General features: G+C 33.5%; 1 protein-coding gene across 2 annotated transcripts in view; it reads left to right on the top strand.

Annotated features, from left to right (window-relative positions):
- Positions 1–16168, top strand: part of IFT74 (intraflagellar transport 74) — an 81181-nt gene extending 65013 nt beyond the window's left edge. For both annotated transcript variants that reach the window (XM_045780372.2, XM_045780370.2), the window contains 4 exons: positions 9841–10004; positions 10491–10616; positions 14069–14129; positions 15854–16168. In XM_045780372.2, the coding sequence (XP_045636328.1) occupies positions 9841–10004; positions 10491–10616; positions 14069–14129; positions 15854–15972 (470 nt within the window). In that variant the 3' untranslated portion in view covers positions 15973–16168. The remainder of the gene's footprint in view (positions 1–9840; positions 10005–10490; positions 10617–14068; positions 14130–15853) is intronic.
- Positions 16169–16801: the final 633 nt, after the last annotated feature.

Genomic DNA, 16801 nt, shown 5'->3' with positions numbered 1-16801 from the left:
AGATTAAAAAAAAAAAACAAATCTAGTCTCTTTCCTCAAGGAACTTTCAGCTTGGTGGAATAATGACAAACAAACTACTAAAATATAATGAAACAGTACTATGATAGACACATAAGGAGCAACAGAATTACATTGGGTTCATATCCATCCCAGTCTTGGGTAGTTAGGAGAGGAATCCTCAAGGAAGTAATATTTTAATATAATTAGTTTCAGCCATTATAACCGACATGATACTAGAGCAACCCTCTCCAGTAGAAATGTAATGCCAGCCGCATATATAATATTAAATTTCCTAGTAGGTAGGTTATAAAAGTAAACAGACAGGTGAATTTTAGTATTATATTTTATTTAATCAGTTTATCCAAAAGATTATTGCTTAAACATGTAATCAGTACAAAAATGATCAATGAGATTTTGCAGTTACACTCCATCTCAACTTGGAACTAGACATAGTCAAGTGTTCAAAAGCTGTATGTGGCTAATGGCTGTCATTTGGATGGTGCAGAGATTAAAAACAAATACACAAAATAGAGTTTAAAGCGTTTAGGATAGTGTGTCAACTACACTCAAAAGAAAAAAAAATTTTAGGATAAAGTCAAAATTTGTATAGAATCTTTGGTTCTTGAACTGATGCTTTCTAACTATGGGTGTTTTTGCTAATGTGTAGTGATTTTGAATTAGCCATGTTTGTTTGTTTTTCCTACTTGGAATTACACTGACAGTGAAATTATGAGGAATAAAGAATTAGTATTTGCTAACTTAAAAATTTTGAGATTCTTGTATTGGAATAATGGATCCACAATGTTCATTTATCTGGAATCCCAAAATCTAAAAAGCTCCTGGCAGCAAAACCTGACCTGACCTGAACTGACATGAGGCTATTTATAGTCTTTAATTATCCTACCTAATGTGACTGTTCGTAATTTTTGCTGCAGAAATAGTTATGTACTTGATGACAGGATGCTGCCTTAAACCCTGCTGTGGAAGTTATAACATATGTGCTATATTGCTTTTCCTAAAATCTGAAGAATTCTGCATTCTAAAATGCAATTATCTAGGAGTTTTATATAAGGATTATGGACCTATAAATGCATGCTGAATGTTATACAACTGAATTTAGATTGATGTTATAGGTAGACAATAGTTATTTTATACCATTAAGCATATTTTATCTGCCCAGATTTATTTGAGTCTGTTTGCTGTAGTTTTATTTGTATATCTGAATTATATGCTAAGAAACTAAAGAAGGTATGTTCTAAATTTGATTTATACCTACTATTGGTTTGACTATCAGAATTTTAATTGTAATAAAAAACACATAACATAAAATTTATCATCTTAACCATTAACTGTAAGTACAATGTTGAGCAACAGATGTCTAGAACTTTTTCATCTTCCAAAACTGAAACTTACACCGGTTAAGCAACTGTCCATTTCCCTCTCAACTCTCTCCTCTGCTAACCACATTCTACTATGTTTCTATGAGTATGACTACTCTAAAAACCTCTTTTAAGTGGAATCATGCAAAGTTTGTCTTTTTGTGAATGGATAGTTTACTTAATGCCCTCAAGATTCATCAGTGTTGTAACATGGGACAGGATTTCCTTTTCTTTAAGGCTGAATAATACTCTATAGTATGTATGTACTACCTTTTTTATTCATTCATTGATGGACATTTAGGTTGTTTTCACCTCTCGATTATTGTGATTCATGCTGTGTAATGAACATGGGTGTGCAAATATCTCTTCGAGAGCTTTTCAAATATGAATATTTGTACATCCTTATTTTCTTCTTTCTATAAGCTAAAGAATTTTATCTTTAATTATTCCATCTAGGAAATCTCTGTTTTGTGTTTTAGATGGTAGTTTTAAGGTTTTCATTTATCTAAAGTCAATTTCAATTTTAAAAGTTTTTGCCTCCTTTAAGCTGTCTTTGTATAAGGACTGTTGAGAAACAAATGAATTCAATTATAAGGACTTTGAATCCTTTCATACTTTTATACTTTGTGTTTACATTTCCTTTTAAAAACTAGTCATTATATTTTCTCCAGTGATGTAGGATTGAAAAAGAATGAGAACTGGCTTTAATTTTATTCAAGTTTATTATTATGATAAGGATTTTACTGAAAAATTTCCTTATTAAGATTTGAATTTTCTGGCCCCTACAATTAATTTCATTTACTCAATTATTTTTAAGTATTAATTTAAACCAAGAATATAAATTATTTTCCCTCTCTTTCCTTAACACAATCCCCCATCAAAATTTTCTTGTATCTAGAAATCACCATAAGAAGTCTATAATATTCTTGTTCACCTTTCAGAGATAATGAATTTTACATTCCCACTTGTGAATTGCCTCCCTTTTGGCTCTTGCATTTATAATTGAAAATTACCTGATTTTCTTAGTGTACTCTGTTTCTTAATGCGACAATATTATTCCCAAAGCGACAAAAGTATTTCTTGGGGGGAGAGTAAAAAATACCTTGATTATAATGGTTTGTGACCCCCCAAAAGGGTCACTGTACGTAAACAGATACACATTATATCTGTAATATAAAAGTTTCGTGGGAGGGTGGTGATTAGGAAAAAAACAGTCTACAAAAGATTCCTTGGGGGGACAATAATGGGGGGAAAAAAGATTGCAAAACACGGGTGTATTGCATGAGTAAAGAGGCAAGGAATCTGTCAGCAATAGTTTTTATTTATATTTTTGGAAAGGAAACTTCAGGGAATAAACAAATGCACTGATGGCAGAATATTTCAGAAACATTTCCCCATGTCAAAGTGGTTCCTTCTGAGATTTTGCTACTATGTACACACTGCTTAGTAAACTTTGCAACTTCATAGCATATCAGAAGGAACTAGTCTGCATCCTCTTCCTGTCTCTTCCCTTGGAGAACTTTTTAGCTTTTGAAGGGGACCTGCTGTTAAAGGAAGATAAACTTTACCCTATACCAACCAACCATTTTCTCCCTTTCTCTAGGAAAAGCAGTTTGTATAGCTCCTAAATGTATGTCCCTAATATATCTTCAAATTAAACTTTTAGTTTGAGTTCAATAACATTTTCACTGAACAGTCAAAATATACAAGGTACATACATTTTCTTTTTGGAGGACTGCAACACCATAAGTCTCAGTGACTTTGATTTAACACTTTGATTTTCATTTTAAGTCTTTTCAAACCTAGTTGAGATATGAATCCAACAAAACAAAACCCACTCAACAACATTTAAGTCCACACATCTGTATTTTTTTTTATAACATATATGTCAGTATGGTTGAATTTTAAGACTCTTAAAGGGACAAAAGGAAATGCTCAAGTTTAATTATACCAATTTCAGTTTGGTTGGGAAAAACTTCCTTTCTTAAATTACTGTCTTCTGAAGCCTTAAAAAAACTATTTGATATTTTATGCTCTATGATAATTGGTATTTATACACAGAGAATCTTTCAGTTTTGAACATGGTATTTTACTGTAATGTTACCTTCCACCTATATTTTAATCCATAATCTTTCTGGTTTCATAGGTAGAAGAAGAAGGTTTAATAGCGGCTTTGTATTTGATTTTCCCATTAGAGAATCTGTATAGATAATAAAACTCAATTCCAAGTAAATTTTGCTAAATTTTATTTGAAGAAGCCAACTTAATGCCTTCCTACATAGAGGGAGACATCATGGTAAGAGGGCAACAAAGTGCCAAAATCCACACATAAACTGTGTTCAGATCCTAAGCATTTGAGTAAACTTTAGGGGACCTAGGAAAAAGCAGCAGTTAGAAGTTGAAAGACCTGAGTACAGAGATTTTATATGCTGCCTACTCCAGAGAAGAAAAGTTTAGGGTTTTAGTTCAAAGTTTATTGCTCATTTAATATATATCAACACTTTTCAAAGGAGCACAATATAATTCAGAACCTCTGTAACAAATCGTTTAAAGTGTCAATTATACTTTAAAAATTTATAGGAAAATGTGAATCAAGGGGGAAACCAGTCAGTAAACATTGAACCTAAGATAATCCAGACGTTGAAATGGACAAAAGAAGACTTTAAATGTTTAGAAACATACGTAAGGGTTTAAAGGAAAATAAAATCATAACAAATGAACAGATGGAGAATCCCACAGAAAAATAAAAATTACAAAAAAGAACCAACTAGCATTGAAAATATACCTAAAATGAAAACCTGACTGAATGACCTTAATAGAAGATTGAAGACAGCAGAAAAAGAGTCTGTGAACTTGAGGATCAATAAAAATAATATAATATGAAGAAGAAATAAAAATGAGTAGAACCTAAATGATCTGTGGGACAGTTTCAGGCAGTTTGACATACATATATTTGGAGTCCCAGAAGGAGTGGAGGGACAGAGAATGGGGGAGAAAAGATAGTTGAAGAAGTAATAATGGCTGAAAATTTCTCAAATTGGATGAAAAACCAAGTTTTATAGGTCTAAGAAGCTCATTGAACCCCAAACATGATTGATATAAAAATCCCTTACCTAAACCCATCATAATTAAACTGCAAAAATGCAACAAAAAGAAAAAGCAATGAAAAACGCCAGAGAAAAATAGTACATATATACAGGGAATAATAATCCCACTATAAGATTAAATTTTATGTTATTTTATTGTAAAAATCTTTCACCCCTAAATCTCTTAAGTAATAAAAGGAAGATGTTCACATTTGGCTTTTAATACTCTGAAATACCACCATATTATTCTGAGGCTATTCATATCCCTACTTTAAAATAGAGGTAAAGTGAAAGCAAACTGTTCAAAGATGAAAATGTATAACTATCTGCCTCTAATACACAAACAAATAGCTGTTCAGGATATTAGGATCATTGTCATACCTAGCCCTGGGAACATAGGAGAGAGGAAACTAGCTTAGGCAGGTTTGAATTCAGATATCTTCATCTGGATGTGCATGATGTATATATGTATTTCAGTTCCATTTTAGTATCCATTTTTTAGTTTGCTCTAATCCTATTTTACTTTGATAGCTATAAGAAAAGCAAAACAAAGAATGATGCCTGGGGAAGCCTGAATAGCATGAGCAAGTGTTACTGTTCCTCTTCTCGTAGCTCACTGTTCCTCACTGAGGCATCTTTCTGGATCATTAACATTTGCTGTTTTAAAAATGAACCTTTCATAAACATGATAATGATATCACTCAGCACCAAAGCCTGACTGGCTGCATGACGTTGGGCAAATTACCTTTCTAATGGGGCACCTGGGTGGCTCAGTTGGTTGAGTGTCTTCCTTCAGCTCAGGTCATGATCCCAGCATCCTGGGATCCTGGGATGAAGCCTCACGTCAGGCTCTGTGCTCAGCGGGGAGCCTGCTTCTTCCTCTCCCTCTGCCTGCCTCTGTCTGTCAAATAAATAAATAAAATCTTGGGGAAAAAATTACCTTTCAAAGCTTCGGTTTCATCATATAACATTTACCTCCTAAGGCTATTAAGAAAAGTAGAAGAGATAACATAAAGCCAGGCACATTTCAGGTACTCAAAAATGTTGGTTCCCTCCATTACTTTTCTTTCACTTTGAAAGAGAACTTCTTTGGGGCACCTGGGTGGCTCCGTCAGTTAAGCGTCTGCCTTAGGCTTGGATCGTGATCCCAGGGTCCTGGGATCAAGCCCTGCGTTGAGCTCTCTGCTCAGCAGGGAGTCTGCTTCTCCCTGTCCCTCTGTGCTCTTGTTCTTTCTCTCTCCTTCTCTCTCTCTCTCTCTCTTGCAAGTAAATAAAATCTTTTTTAAAAATTTAAAAATAAATTAAAAAATAAAGTCAGAACCACAATGTTAGGAAGTCTCTGAAATAGAGAAGGTAGATACTGTATCATTTTATCAGAACAGGATATTTTTTAAATATTGTTTTCTTATTGTTATTTGTATTCATTATAGAGGATTTGGGAGATACAGAAAAGGATAAATAAGAAAATTTAAAATACAGTCCCACTATCAAAGTCTATGATTATTAAATTTTGGTATTTTTCTTTACAGTCTTTTTTCTTTTCTTTTTATTAAGCTTTTTATTTTAATTCCAGTATAGTTAACATACAGTATTATATTAGTTTCAGGTGTGCAATGTAGTGATTCAGCAGTTCTATACATTACTCAGTGCTCATCACAGGAGGTGTACTCTTTAATCTCCATCATCTATTTAACCCATCCCCCTACCGACCTCCCCTCTGGTAGCCATCAGTTTGTTCTCTGTAGTTAAGAACCTGTTTCCTGTTTGTCTCTTTCTCTCTCTTTTTTTCCTTTGCTCATTTGTTTCCTTTCTTTTTTTTTTTTTTAAGATTTTATTTATTTATTCGACAGAGATAGAGACAGCCAGCGAGAGAGGGAACACAAGCAGGAGGAGTGGGAGAGGAAGAAGCAGGCTTATAGCAGAGGAGCCTGATGTGGGGCTCGATCCCATAACGCCGGGATCACGCCCTGAGCCGGAGGCAGACGCTTAACCGCTGTGCCACCCAGGCGCCCCCATTTGTTTCCTTTCTTAAATTTCACATATGAGTGAAATCATACTGTATTTGTCTTTCTCTGACTGATTTATTTCGCTTAGCAGTATGCTGTCTAGCTGCATACATGTTGTTGCAAATGGTAAGATTTCATTCTTTTTTATAGCTGGATAATATTCCATTGTGTATATATACCACATCCTCTTTATCCATTCATCTACCTGTGGACACTTGGGCTGATTCCATAATTTGGCTATTGTAAATAAGGCTGCAATAAACATAGGGATGCATGTATCTCTTTGAATTAGTGTTTTTGTATTTTTTGGGGGTGAATACTCAGTAGTGTAATTACTGGATTATAGGGTAGGTCTGTTTTTAACTTTTTGAGGACTTCATTCTGTTTTCTACAGTGGCTGCACCAGTTTGCATTCCCACCCATAGTGCACAAGGTTCCTTTTTCTCCACATCCTTACCAACACTTGTTTCTTATGTTTTTTATTTTAGTCATTCTGACAGGTGTGAGGTGATATCTCACTGTAGTTTTTGCATTTCTCTGATGACAAATGATTTTGACTATCTTTTCATTTGTCTCTTGACCACCTGTATGTCTTCTTTGGAGAAATGTCTGTTCATGTCTTCTGCCCATTTTTAATTGGATTATTTGAGGGTTTTTAGTGTTGAGTTGTATCAGTTCTTTGTTTATTTTGGATACTAACCCTTTAGCAGATATGTCATTTGCCTATATCTTCTCCAGTCTTTTCTTTTTTTTTTTTTTCATCTTGGAAAAAGAAGAAAAAGCCTCTCCCAAGCATTCTCTGCCCAGCTGTCATCCCTTCCTTTCAAAGGTTTCACATCCAAATTTTTAAAAGCTTTCCTCTCCCTTTTGGTCCCATTTTTTTTTTTTTTTATACGAAATCTTTTCTCAGGAAATACATCAAGGGTTTCCTGGACAGTAAGTCCAACTTGTATTTTGCAGTCTTGTTTGTTTGTTTGTTTTAAATTTCTAAGTAGTAGTCTGCATTACAAACCACTCCTTTATTCTTGAAATGTCTTTTCATTATCGTTTCTGATTTTTCTTTTATTTCTTTGGTCATTTCTTATTCTCCTTTATGGGATCCTTCATGTAAATCTATTCTTTAAAAATTTGTTATTCTTATAGATTCTGTCATGAATTCTTTTCTCTTGATGATTTCAACCATTCCCATAGTTTCAGGTGCTGTTTCTATGTTGATGATTTCAAAATCTCTATCTTCAAATTTCTCTCAGGGCTTCAGACCCATATATCTATACATGGCATGTTTACTATTTAGGTATTTCTGAGGTAACTTGAACAGCATATCCTAAGTTGAGTTGAACCCTTCATCTCATTCCCTACAAACAAAATTTGATACCTCCTTCTGCCTTCCCTACCATCTACTCCTTTACTCAAGTTGGAAATGGGACTCTCCATTGACTCCTCTTGCTCAACCACTGTATCCATTCAATTTCCCTGATATATCTTGAGTCCCTCCACACCTCTCCTTCATTTTTTCCTCATTTATTTCCATGTGAGATAACTTTAGATTTCGTATATATAGTTGTCTTCCACTGGAAAATAGGTTCTATAAAGTTAGGGATTTTCATATGCTTAGTTCATTGCTGTATCCCCTATGCCTAGAAGTTTGCCTTGTACACAGAAAGCACTTAATAAGTATTGCTTAAAAAAAAAATCCCCAAAGTGACTACACTAGTCTAAGATTTCTTACGTAGCTCTCTGAATCAACATTTAACTGGTCTTCCTGCACCAATTAATGCTTTTCCAATTAATTGCCCACATTAAAACCAGAGTGAACTTTCTAAAATTTAATTACGCTACACGCTGATTTGAAATCCATTGATTAGTTTTCATAGCCCTTAGAATAAAGTTCCAACTCCCTATTTTCATTTAAAAAGCCCTTCATGAACTGAAATTCTTCCCACTTTGAACTTTGGGTTCTAATCATACTGAGCTCTTGTTATTTGCACATATGTGCCATACTTTCTTACCTATAGACTTTGCACACGTTGATTGTTTTCTCTGGAACTCATTTACTTTCTCCTTGGTTTGGTTGATTCCTAATCCTTAAGGCCTTACTCAGTTAAAAGGCATGTCTTTAGAGAGCTCTCTTGACCAGTACCACATGCTCTCATGGCTCCCTGTATTACCATTTTCATAGTAGTTATCCAAAGTATTGTAAATGTTTATTTAATTTCCCGGTTCTACCTCTAGCATATAGCTCCTTGAGCAAAAATAGTGTCTCTGTTGATTTCCATTATATTCTTAGCACCTAGCACATAGTAGATGCTCCATACTTTTAAAACAAAGTATGAGATACACACACTCCCTCCTATAAATACACATCTATACAGTCAGTCCTCCTTATTCATGGATTCTTGTTTGTGAATTTGCCTACCCACCATAATTAATTTGTAACCCCGAAATCAGTACTTTTAGTATTTTCACAGTCATTTGTGGACATGTGCAGTCAGAAATGTCAATTGCCTGACATGCATTCCCAGCAGAATTCAAATAAGGCAACACTGTCTTGTTTTAGTCCTCACACTGTTAACAAGTATCCTTATGTGGCATATTTAGTGCCACTTTTTCCCATATTTTTGTACCTTTTGTTCATGATTTTGCTGTATAAAATGGCTCCCAAGCATACTGCTGAAGTGTTGGCTTGTGTTCTTGAGCCCAAGAAGGCTACAATGTGCCTTACAGAGGAAATGTATGTTAGATTAGCTTCATTCAGGCATAAGGTGGCCTTGAGTTCAGTGTTAATAGATGAAAAATATATATTAAATAAGGTGTGTTTAAATAGAAACACATATAAAACAAGGTTATGTGTTAATTGGTGATGAAAATACTGTGACCAGAGGCTCTCAGGAACCTAACCTGTATCCCCTCTAGGAACAATAGTTTGAATTTGCTAACTCAATATTTACAGTGACTTTATAGAATATAACTACCATAAGTAATGAGAATTGACTATATATGTAGTTGTGAAATTTTGTTCAATATAATGTTTCATAATTTGCTTTCATGCCCCTATTAAAAATAATGGGCCTTTATCTCATAACATATGTTACATTATTAAGTAAGGAAAAAACACATATGTGAGTTTTTAAATGTTTGTATGAGCATGGAGACAAATATGGCTGATATACATCAGGTTATGTTGGTTACCTGGAGGGTGAATATTTTTTTTCTTAATTTATCTTTGTATTGTCTCACTGGTTACAGTGAAACATCTTTCTTTTGCAGATATTCTTGTAAAACATGATTTTTAATGGTTGCATTGCCTTTCTCTTTGTGAAAGGAATTAAGTTTTGACTAATTATGGTCTTGAATTTTCTTGTGTTTCAGATAGTCAACGTCTACAGTTGGATCTACAGAAAATGGAACTTCTGGAAAGTAAGATGACTGAGGAACAGCATTCTCTGAAAAGCAAAATTAAGCAAATGACAACTGACCTGGAGACATATAATGATTTGCCAGCTTTAAAATCATCAGGTGAAGAAAAGAAAAAGGTAAATAGTAACAGTCTTACAAGATTATAATTCAAATTGTTTTTTCTTGATCAAATTTAATATATATGTAGTTCGTAAAATTTATTATTTGCAGTTGATTATTTGATATATAAGCTAAGATTTATGTATATAGGAGGAATTTAGAGAGTTGTAAGTTTTAAACAAAAGGCAAAAGCAGGGAAAAGAAAGAGCATTTCAAGACTTAACTCATCACTGGCTTTTCATTGCTATTTACATTAATTTAAAATAAATTTGGTTGGATAGGAACATGTATATAGCAGCCTTAGTAGAGTTATTAATTCAGCTAATACTAATTTAGCTTATTATAACTCAAAAGATACTTTTACAAACAGGTTTTATAGTAATTATAATCTTGGTAGAATTTTACCAGAATATCATTGAAATTATTTAAGTTAAAAATGATTTATACTGACTTACTAGATATTTGCTAAAGTCTGTCATTTACTTCTATTTGGATCTATCTAGAAGTTACATGAGGAGAGAACAGTATTAACAACCCGCAGAAATGCCTTTAAGAAAATAACGGAGAAGCTAAACGTAGAATATGAGACACTAAAAACACAATTGCAAGAAAATGAGACACATTCTCAGGTAAAAAGAAAAAAAAAGACTCTGAAATTTATTTCTGTTTTTAAACTCTCTGTCCCGTGTTTTTGATCTATATTTCCACCCCAAAACGATTTTTTTTTTAACTTGCTTTATTTATCCTTCCAGACTTTCTGGCTTTGAAGATAGCCAGGCTGTGTACAATCTCTACTCAGAATGAATTTACTTTTGCTCTCCTTCTATAAACCTATACTGAAGAACTACTCTGTGCTAGGCCCTGTTCTGGGCACAGCTGATATACTTTTTAAAATTTCAAAAGTAAAGCATTTTTAATGGAGAAACTTTGCTAACTTACAAAAACCGCAAAGAGAGAAAATAAACCTTAATGACTAATATCCCACAGAAGAAATAATTCTTGTCATTTTTGTGTGGGTCCTTCTAGTCTATATGTATATATTATGTGTACACACATTTTTTATATATATGTATACATTTATTTCTATATATTTATAGAAATGGTATCATATTGTACATATTATTTGGAAACTTGGTTTTCATTATTAACTATGCCTAATAAGTAGTTTGCCTTGTCATATCTTTTAAAAATATAATTCTGTATAATATTTGAATAATGGATACAGTATAATTTACTGAACCAATTTCATATTATTGGACATTTAGGTTATTTTTAGTTCTTAAAACTGTTAATGCTGTAAAAAGCAGTCCTGTCCTTGAACTTCTTGATTTACATTTCTGGTTATTTATACAGGATGCACAGAAAAGCCCCCTTTTCATATCACTTATCCTACTGATAGAATTACCTGAACAATGTCGGAGGTCTTCTAGATTGAGTGCCCTGTCTGAGAGGGTAGAGAGGACACCTGTTTCATTCACTTTCTCCCCACACTGTGCCAGTGGCTGGCACATAATAGGTGTTCGATAAGTATTTGTTGGAGAATTAAATGAAGCATGTATGACATGTACAAAATCAGTAGATAAAGATTGATCATTCTCATCTAATTAGCATATATTAGCAATTTGTAGCTATGATTTATTAATGCTAAATGCATTCTTTCTTTTCTTTAAATGGTAATATGATCATGATAGACAATCATTGTTAACATTTTGGTATAATATCCTTGTAAACTTTTTTCCTTTGCAGTTATACACCCATATTGATTATATTATTTTTACAAAAAATGAAATTCTGTGCATGTAGTCTTTAAACATTCATTTTCTCACTTAAATATTTTCAAGCTCCTTTTTTGATACTTTTATGACTATTTCATTGTATGGATTTACCATTTTAAAAACAAAGACATACCTTATATTCTTTTTGAAAGGGGTGAAGTCTCATCAGAGTTTGCCACAACTACTAAATGCTTAGAAGTCACTATTTTACATTTTCAAATTTATTAGTTCTTTTTTCTCTACTTCATAATATACAGGTCTAGATATAGATTTGTAAGTGGCAAAATTATCCTAGGCTGTTTAGAGTGGGGATGGATGCTGGAGAAGAAATCTAAGAAAAAGTTTATGAGGCCTTTGTCTTAAATGATTCTTAGGAAAAAAATACTGCTTATGGAACATCAGCTCTCCTCTTTCACTGAATAGATTATTTAAGGAGGAGAACACTTGACAAACACAATTTCTTAGAGCCAGTCAATGGCTACTTGTTTATTCCCACATCAAGTGCTAATCATATACTTAACCCCATATACTGGTAACAGGAATTCACAACATAACTCATAATTCACCGTCCTTCTCTGTATTATTTGTTGCTTTTTGGGAATACCCACTGATCAAATAAAATCTGGTCTCCTTATCTTTTGCAACTATTTTCTCGAAAACCGTTTTTTGACATCTTTAAATTTCCTAACAGACTTTGATGAATGGCTATTATTTATTTGATATCATTTAAACATATTTATATTGGAACAAACTATTAAACTCCTAGAAGAAAACATAAGGATAAAGCTCCTTGACATTAGTCTTGGTAACAGTTTTTTGGTTATGACATCAAAAGCATGAATAACAAAGGCAAAAATAAATAAGTATGCCTACATCAAGCTAGAAGTCTTCTGCACAATGAAAGAAACAATCAACAAAATGAAAACAAAGCACAGAATGGGAGAAAATATTTTCAAATCATATCTGATAAGGGGTTAATATCCAAAATATATAGAGAATATACAATAGACTGTTTAAGTAAGTTGTAGGAAAAGATTCATGCTTCAAGATATTCTCGGAGGTTTAAAAGCAAGTCACTAATACAGATGTATAATATATAAGGAAGTTGACCATCTGACAGAGTGTTGCTTTTATAGCATTATTTATTTAGCACTTAAGAGGTCTGCATTCTAAGAAGGCCACCTCTTTGTATGAAACAAAAGGGAAAAGTTTGGTACTTGACTTTGCAAAAGGTTATTAGAGATTTATTGCCAAAAAGTGCTGACTGCTTCCTTAAGTCCATCTTAACTTTGAGTTCCTATCTGGGGAGCCAGATCTGATTTAATAGTGTTAACTCACAGCACATACAGTTTACATAATTAATTAGTTAGGATTTATCATAATATCTACATTTATCTCTTTAGAGGAAACAATGGGATGGATGCTACATTAACACTGAACATAAGCCCTGAAAATAATTTTAACATGAAAGTAGAAAGAAATATTAATGCTGCTTCAGTTATCAGATTCTTTAAAATGATCATTACCTCTTAGAAATGTCCATACAGCGCATTATTTTAATGTTTCATTTTTCAGACAGTCCTTTGCCTAGGAAAAATACTATGTGCATCTTAAAAAAGAAAGACCATAACCCAGAGTTAAAAGGTTAATTAAATCAGAAAAACAATTTAATTCTATAACAGTAAAATTGTCTTCTGAGGAAGCAACCATCAATATAATATCCACATTAGCTTCCTGTTGATGCAGAAATTATTGTAACAGTGCCAGCTTTTTACCAGCCCTCTTATAATCTTCACACTGCAGCTCTGCTCTTATCACAGCTTGTGGAATTAGACAGGAAATTTAGCCCTGGAAATAAGGAAGTTACTCCTATATAGTTGAACCTTTGACAGTGTTAGAATATATATCACATTTGTAGCATTAGACTTCCAGATTTCAAGGAGAGATTCCCATCATGTCCCATTCTTTTCTTTCAAGTTCTTTTTGGAAAGGGAAAAGTCATAAATTGTCTTTCAGTTGGCATGTTCATTGCATAATAAATATTGTAAATATTTTTTCCAATTAAAATAAACATATAGAGTAAAACCTGTTGTCAAATTCAACATTGTACTTATTAATGTATTTACTATTGTTTAATCCTTTCTAATTTTCCTTTTTGTCTGCCATGGCTTTATCTCATCAAAATGCAAGGAGTTGATAAGATTTAAAATTGAATGTTGTTTTTTTTTTTTTCTTATCCTCTTAAAAGGGTGTATAATTGTTTTGAATATGGGTACTGTTTAACATTTTTATTTTGTGTTTTTTAGCTTACAAATTTGGAGAGGAAGTGGCAACACCATGAACAAAATAATTTTGTGATGAAAGAATGTATCCTTTAAAAAGAAGCAAGTGAACTTGACTGATTTTTTTCTTTTTTCCTTTTTTTTTAGATTTATTCACTAATTTGAGGAAGAGAGAGAGAGCGCGGGGTGGTGGGGAGATAGAGGGAGAGAGAAAAAATCTCAAGCTGACTCCCTACTGAGTGGGGAGCCCGATGCAGGACTCAACTCACAACCCTGAGATCATAACCTGAGCCCAAACCAAGAGTTGGATGCGCAACTGACTGAGCCACCCAGGCACCCCAGAGTGATTTTTTTTCTAAAAATTTCTTTAAAGAAATGAAATGAAATGAAATTTAACATAAACTTATCAAATACCTAATATGTACAAAACACCAAGCTTAACTATGTGGGGAATAAATGAGTAAGACTTAGTTTCCAGTCTACAATAATTGGGCGTATGTGTGTGTGTACCAAAGTAACAATAGAAAGCAGACTATACAAAGTCATAGTATGGCATAGTGATTAAGGGCACAGGTTTTGGAGTAAGGAGATCTAATTTTCAACGTTGACTCTACTACTTGTAGGTTATGGACTTGGGACAATTAATTTGTTTAAGGCACAATTTTGTCATCTCAAATATAGTTAATATTTCCTCATAGAATTATTGAAAGAATTATATAAAACCATGCATATATGTATATTCATAATTGTTTGCTGATGCTTATAATGCTGTACCTTGGATATCTGGGCAGCAGAGGGAGGTAGCCCCAAGTAGTATCCTGAGACATTTGATTTTTAAGTTCATCTGTGTTTCAGGCAATTCAGCTTCACATTTCTACCAGGGTGGTACTTAAATCCCATCTTCTTGCTAATCTTTTTGTGTGATTATATAGGAGGAAGCAGCTAGTGAGGACATGGGTTGTGAAATTGTAAGAAACATTTCCCCAAAAGTTATTTTCTGTTCCCTTCTTTGACCCTTTAAAGACATCTCTGCCTAGAGAAGTAGCTCCTGACTCATTGGTAGTTTAGATTCTCCTCTAGGAAGCTGCCGAACGTCAGCTCAGGGCAGCACAGATCCCGGCTTACTTCCAGATCAAATGCATCAGGGACTCTATTTGCAGCAGTCGTGCTACTCAGTTTAAAAGCAAAAGACGCTCAATACGCTTTAGTCCAGCAGTCTAGTTTATGCAACAAAGTAGAGGACTTTGGAATAGAGTGAATTCTAGAGACTTCTGAAATTCAGTGTGGTACTCTAGAGAACAGGGTTCTTCTTCTGAACATTCAGTTGTTCTTAGACCAGAATTAGATTGAGATGCATTACATTAACTATAAAAAAGCTCTTGGGGGTGCCTGGATGGTTTGGTCAGTTAAGCGTGTAACTCTTGATTTTGGCTGAGGTCTTGATCTCAGGGTCGTGAGATAGAGCCCCATGTGGAGCCTGGCACTCAGTGCAGAGTCTGCTTGTCCCTCTCCCTCTGCTCCCCCTCATGCTTTCTCTCTCTCTCTCAAATAAATAGATAAATAAAACCTTTTTTTAAAAAAAGCTCTTATACTGTAAGTGAAGTTTTTGAAACAAGTTTTGCTTAGCCTTTTAGGTTTCAATTGATCTTAATCTGTTAATATATATTTTTTACTATATTCTAATTGTGCTTTTTCTGGCCATTTTCAATTTTCAATAAGAAAAATTTAAAAAATAATTTGGTTCCTTCCTAAGCCAAAGTGGATTACTCTTTTTGTTGATTACCGTTCCCCCTTAACTCATATAATTAGTCATAGCAACCAAGAGTCAAGAGAGTGATTACCAGTCAATTATGAAGAATGTGACCAAGCAGATTGCAGAGTACAATAAAAGCATCGTGGACGCTCTACATAGCATGAGCAGAAACTGAGTCTGAACCAACCTTAAGTCTCTATAGTAGTATGCTCTTGCTGCTAAACTTTGTATAAGCTGACTGAAAAAGAATAGCTTATCCTTGAAGAGTTTTACCTAAAAATTTTGAGTGCTATAATTTTTGTGACCTCTTTGAAGAGGTTATACTATTTTAAATAGTGTAATAGTTCAATAAAAAGTTTGCATACAGAAAAGCATGTTTTTATGTTTGCATTTGTTTGTGTGGGTGATAAAAATGTGTCAACCAACCAAGAGATGAGCTAAAAGTGGCCATGGAGATTCATTTAGTTGGTATAATCCATCTATGGCAACAAATGTGTCAACTCTAGGAGAGGGATACATGGAGCGAGATTCTGATTTAGTACTTATATCAACCTTGTCAAGTTTTGTTTCTAGAAAAAGTAAGAATGGAAGGGAGATGTTTAGCTTTGAGCTTTTTTTCTCAAATAGGGTGTATTTGATGTATTTTAGGGAATATAAAGTTGCAGGTAAGTATATTAACACATATTCTTTGTATATCAATTATCCCTAATGATTCAGAACTAAAAACTTTAACCTTTGCATTTGAAAAATATTTTCTTATGTGTATATGCTAGGAAAAACATGAAGTTTAAAAGAAATGCTGTGCTTATGGTAGTCTGTTTTAGACAATAGCTGTGGCTATTCATTGCCACTCTGGAGTATACATTTACTTTTTTGGACTGTAAGTAGATTAATTTGTGAGCATTGCCAGAACATTTGAAAAGAAAAACTAGAAGAGGTAGAATTGTATAGTATAAGTCTAAGAGATATTATAGTAACTAAAGATGTATCTTCTTTTGTGGGCA

The sequence above is a fragment of the Ursus americanus genome, chromosome 18, assembly GCF_024610735.1.
Source record: "Ursus americanus isolate L20-20 chromosome 18, mUrsAme1.1.p, whole genome shotgun sequence".
In the NCBI taxonomy this organism is placed as follows: Eukaryota; Metazoa; Chordata; class Mammalia; order Carnivora; family Ursidae; genus Ursus; species Ursus americanus.
This window is presented reverse-complemented; position numbering and strand designations above follow the sequence as displayed.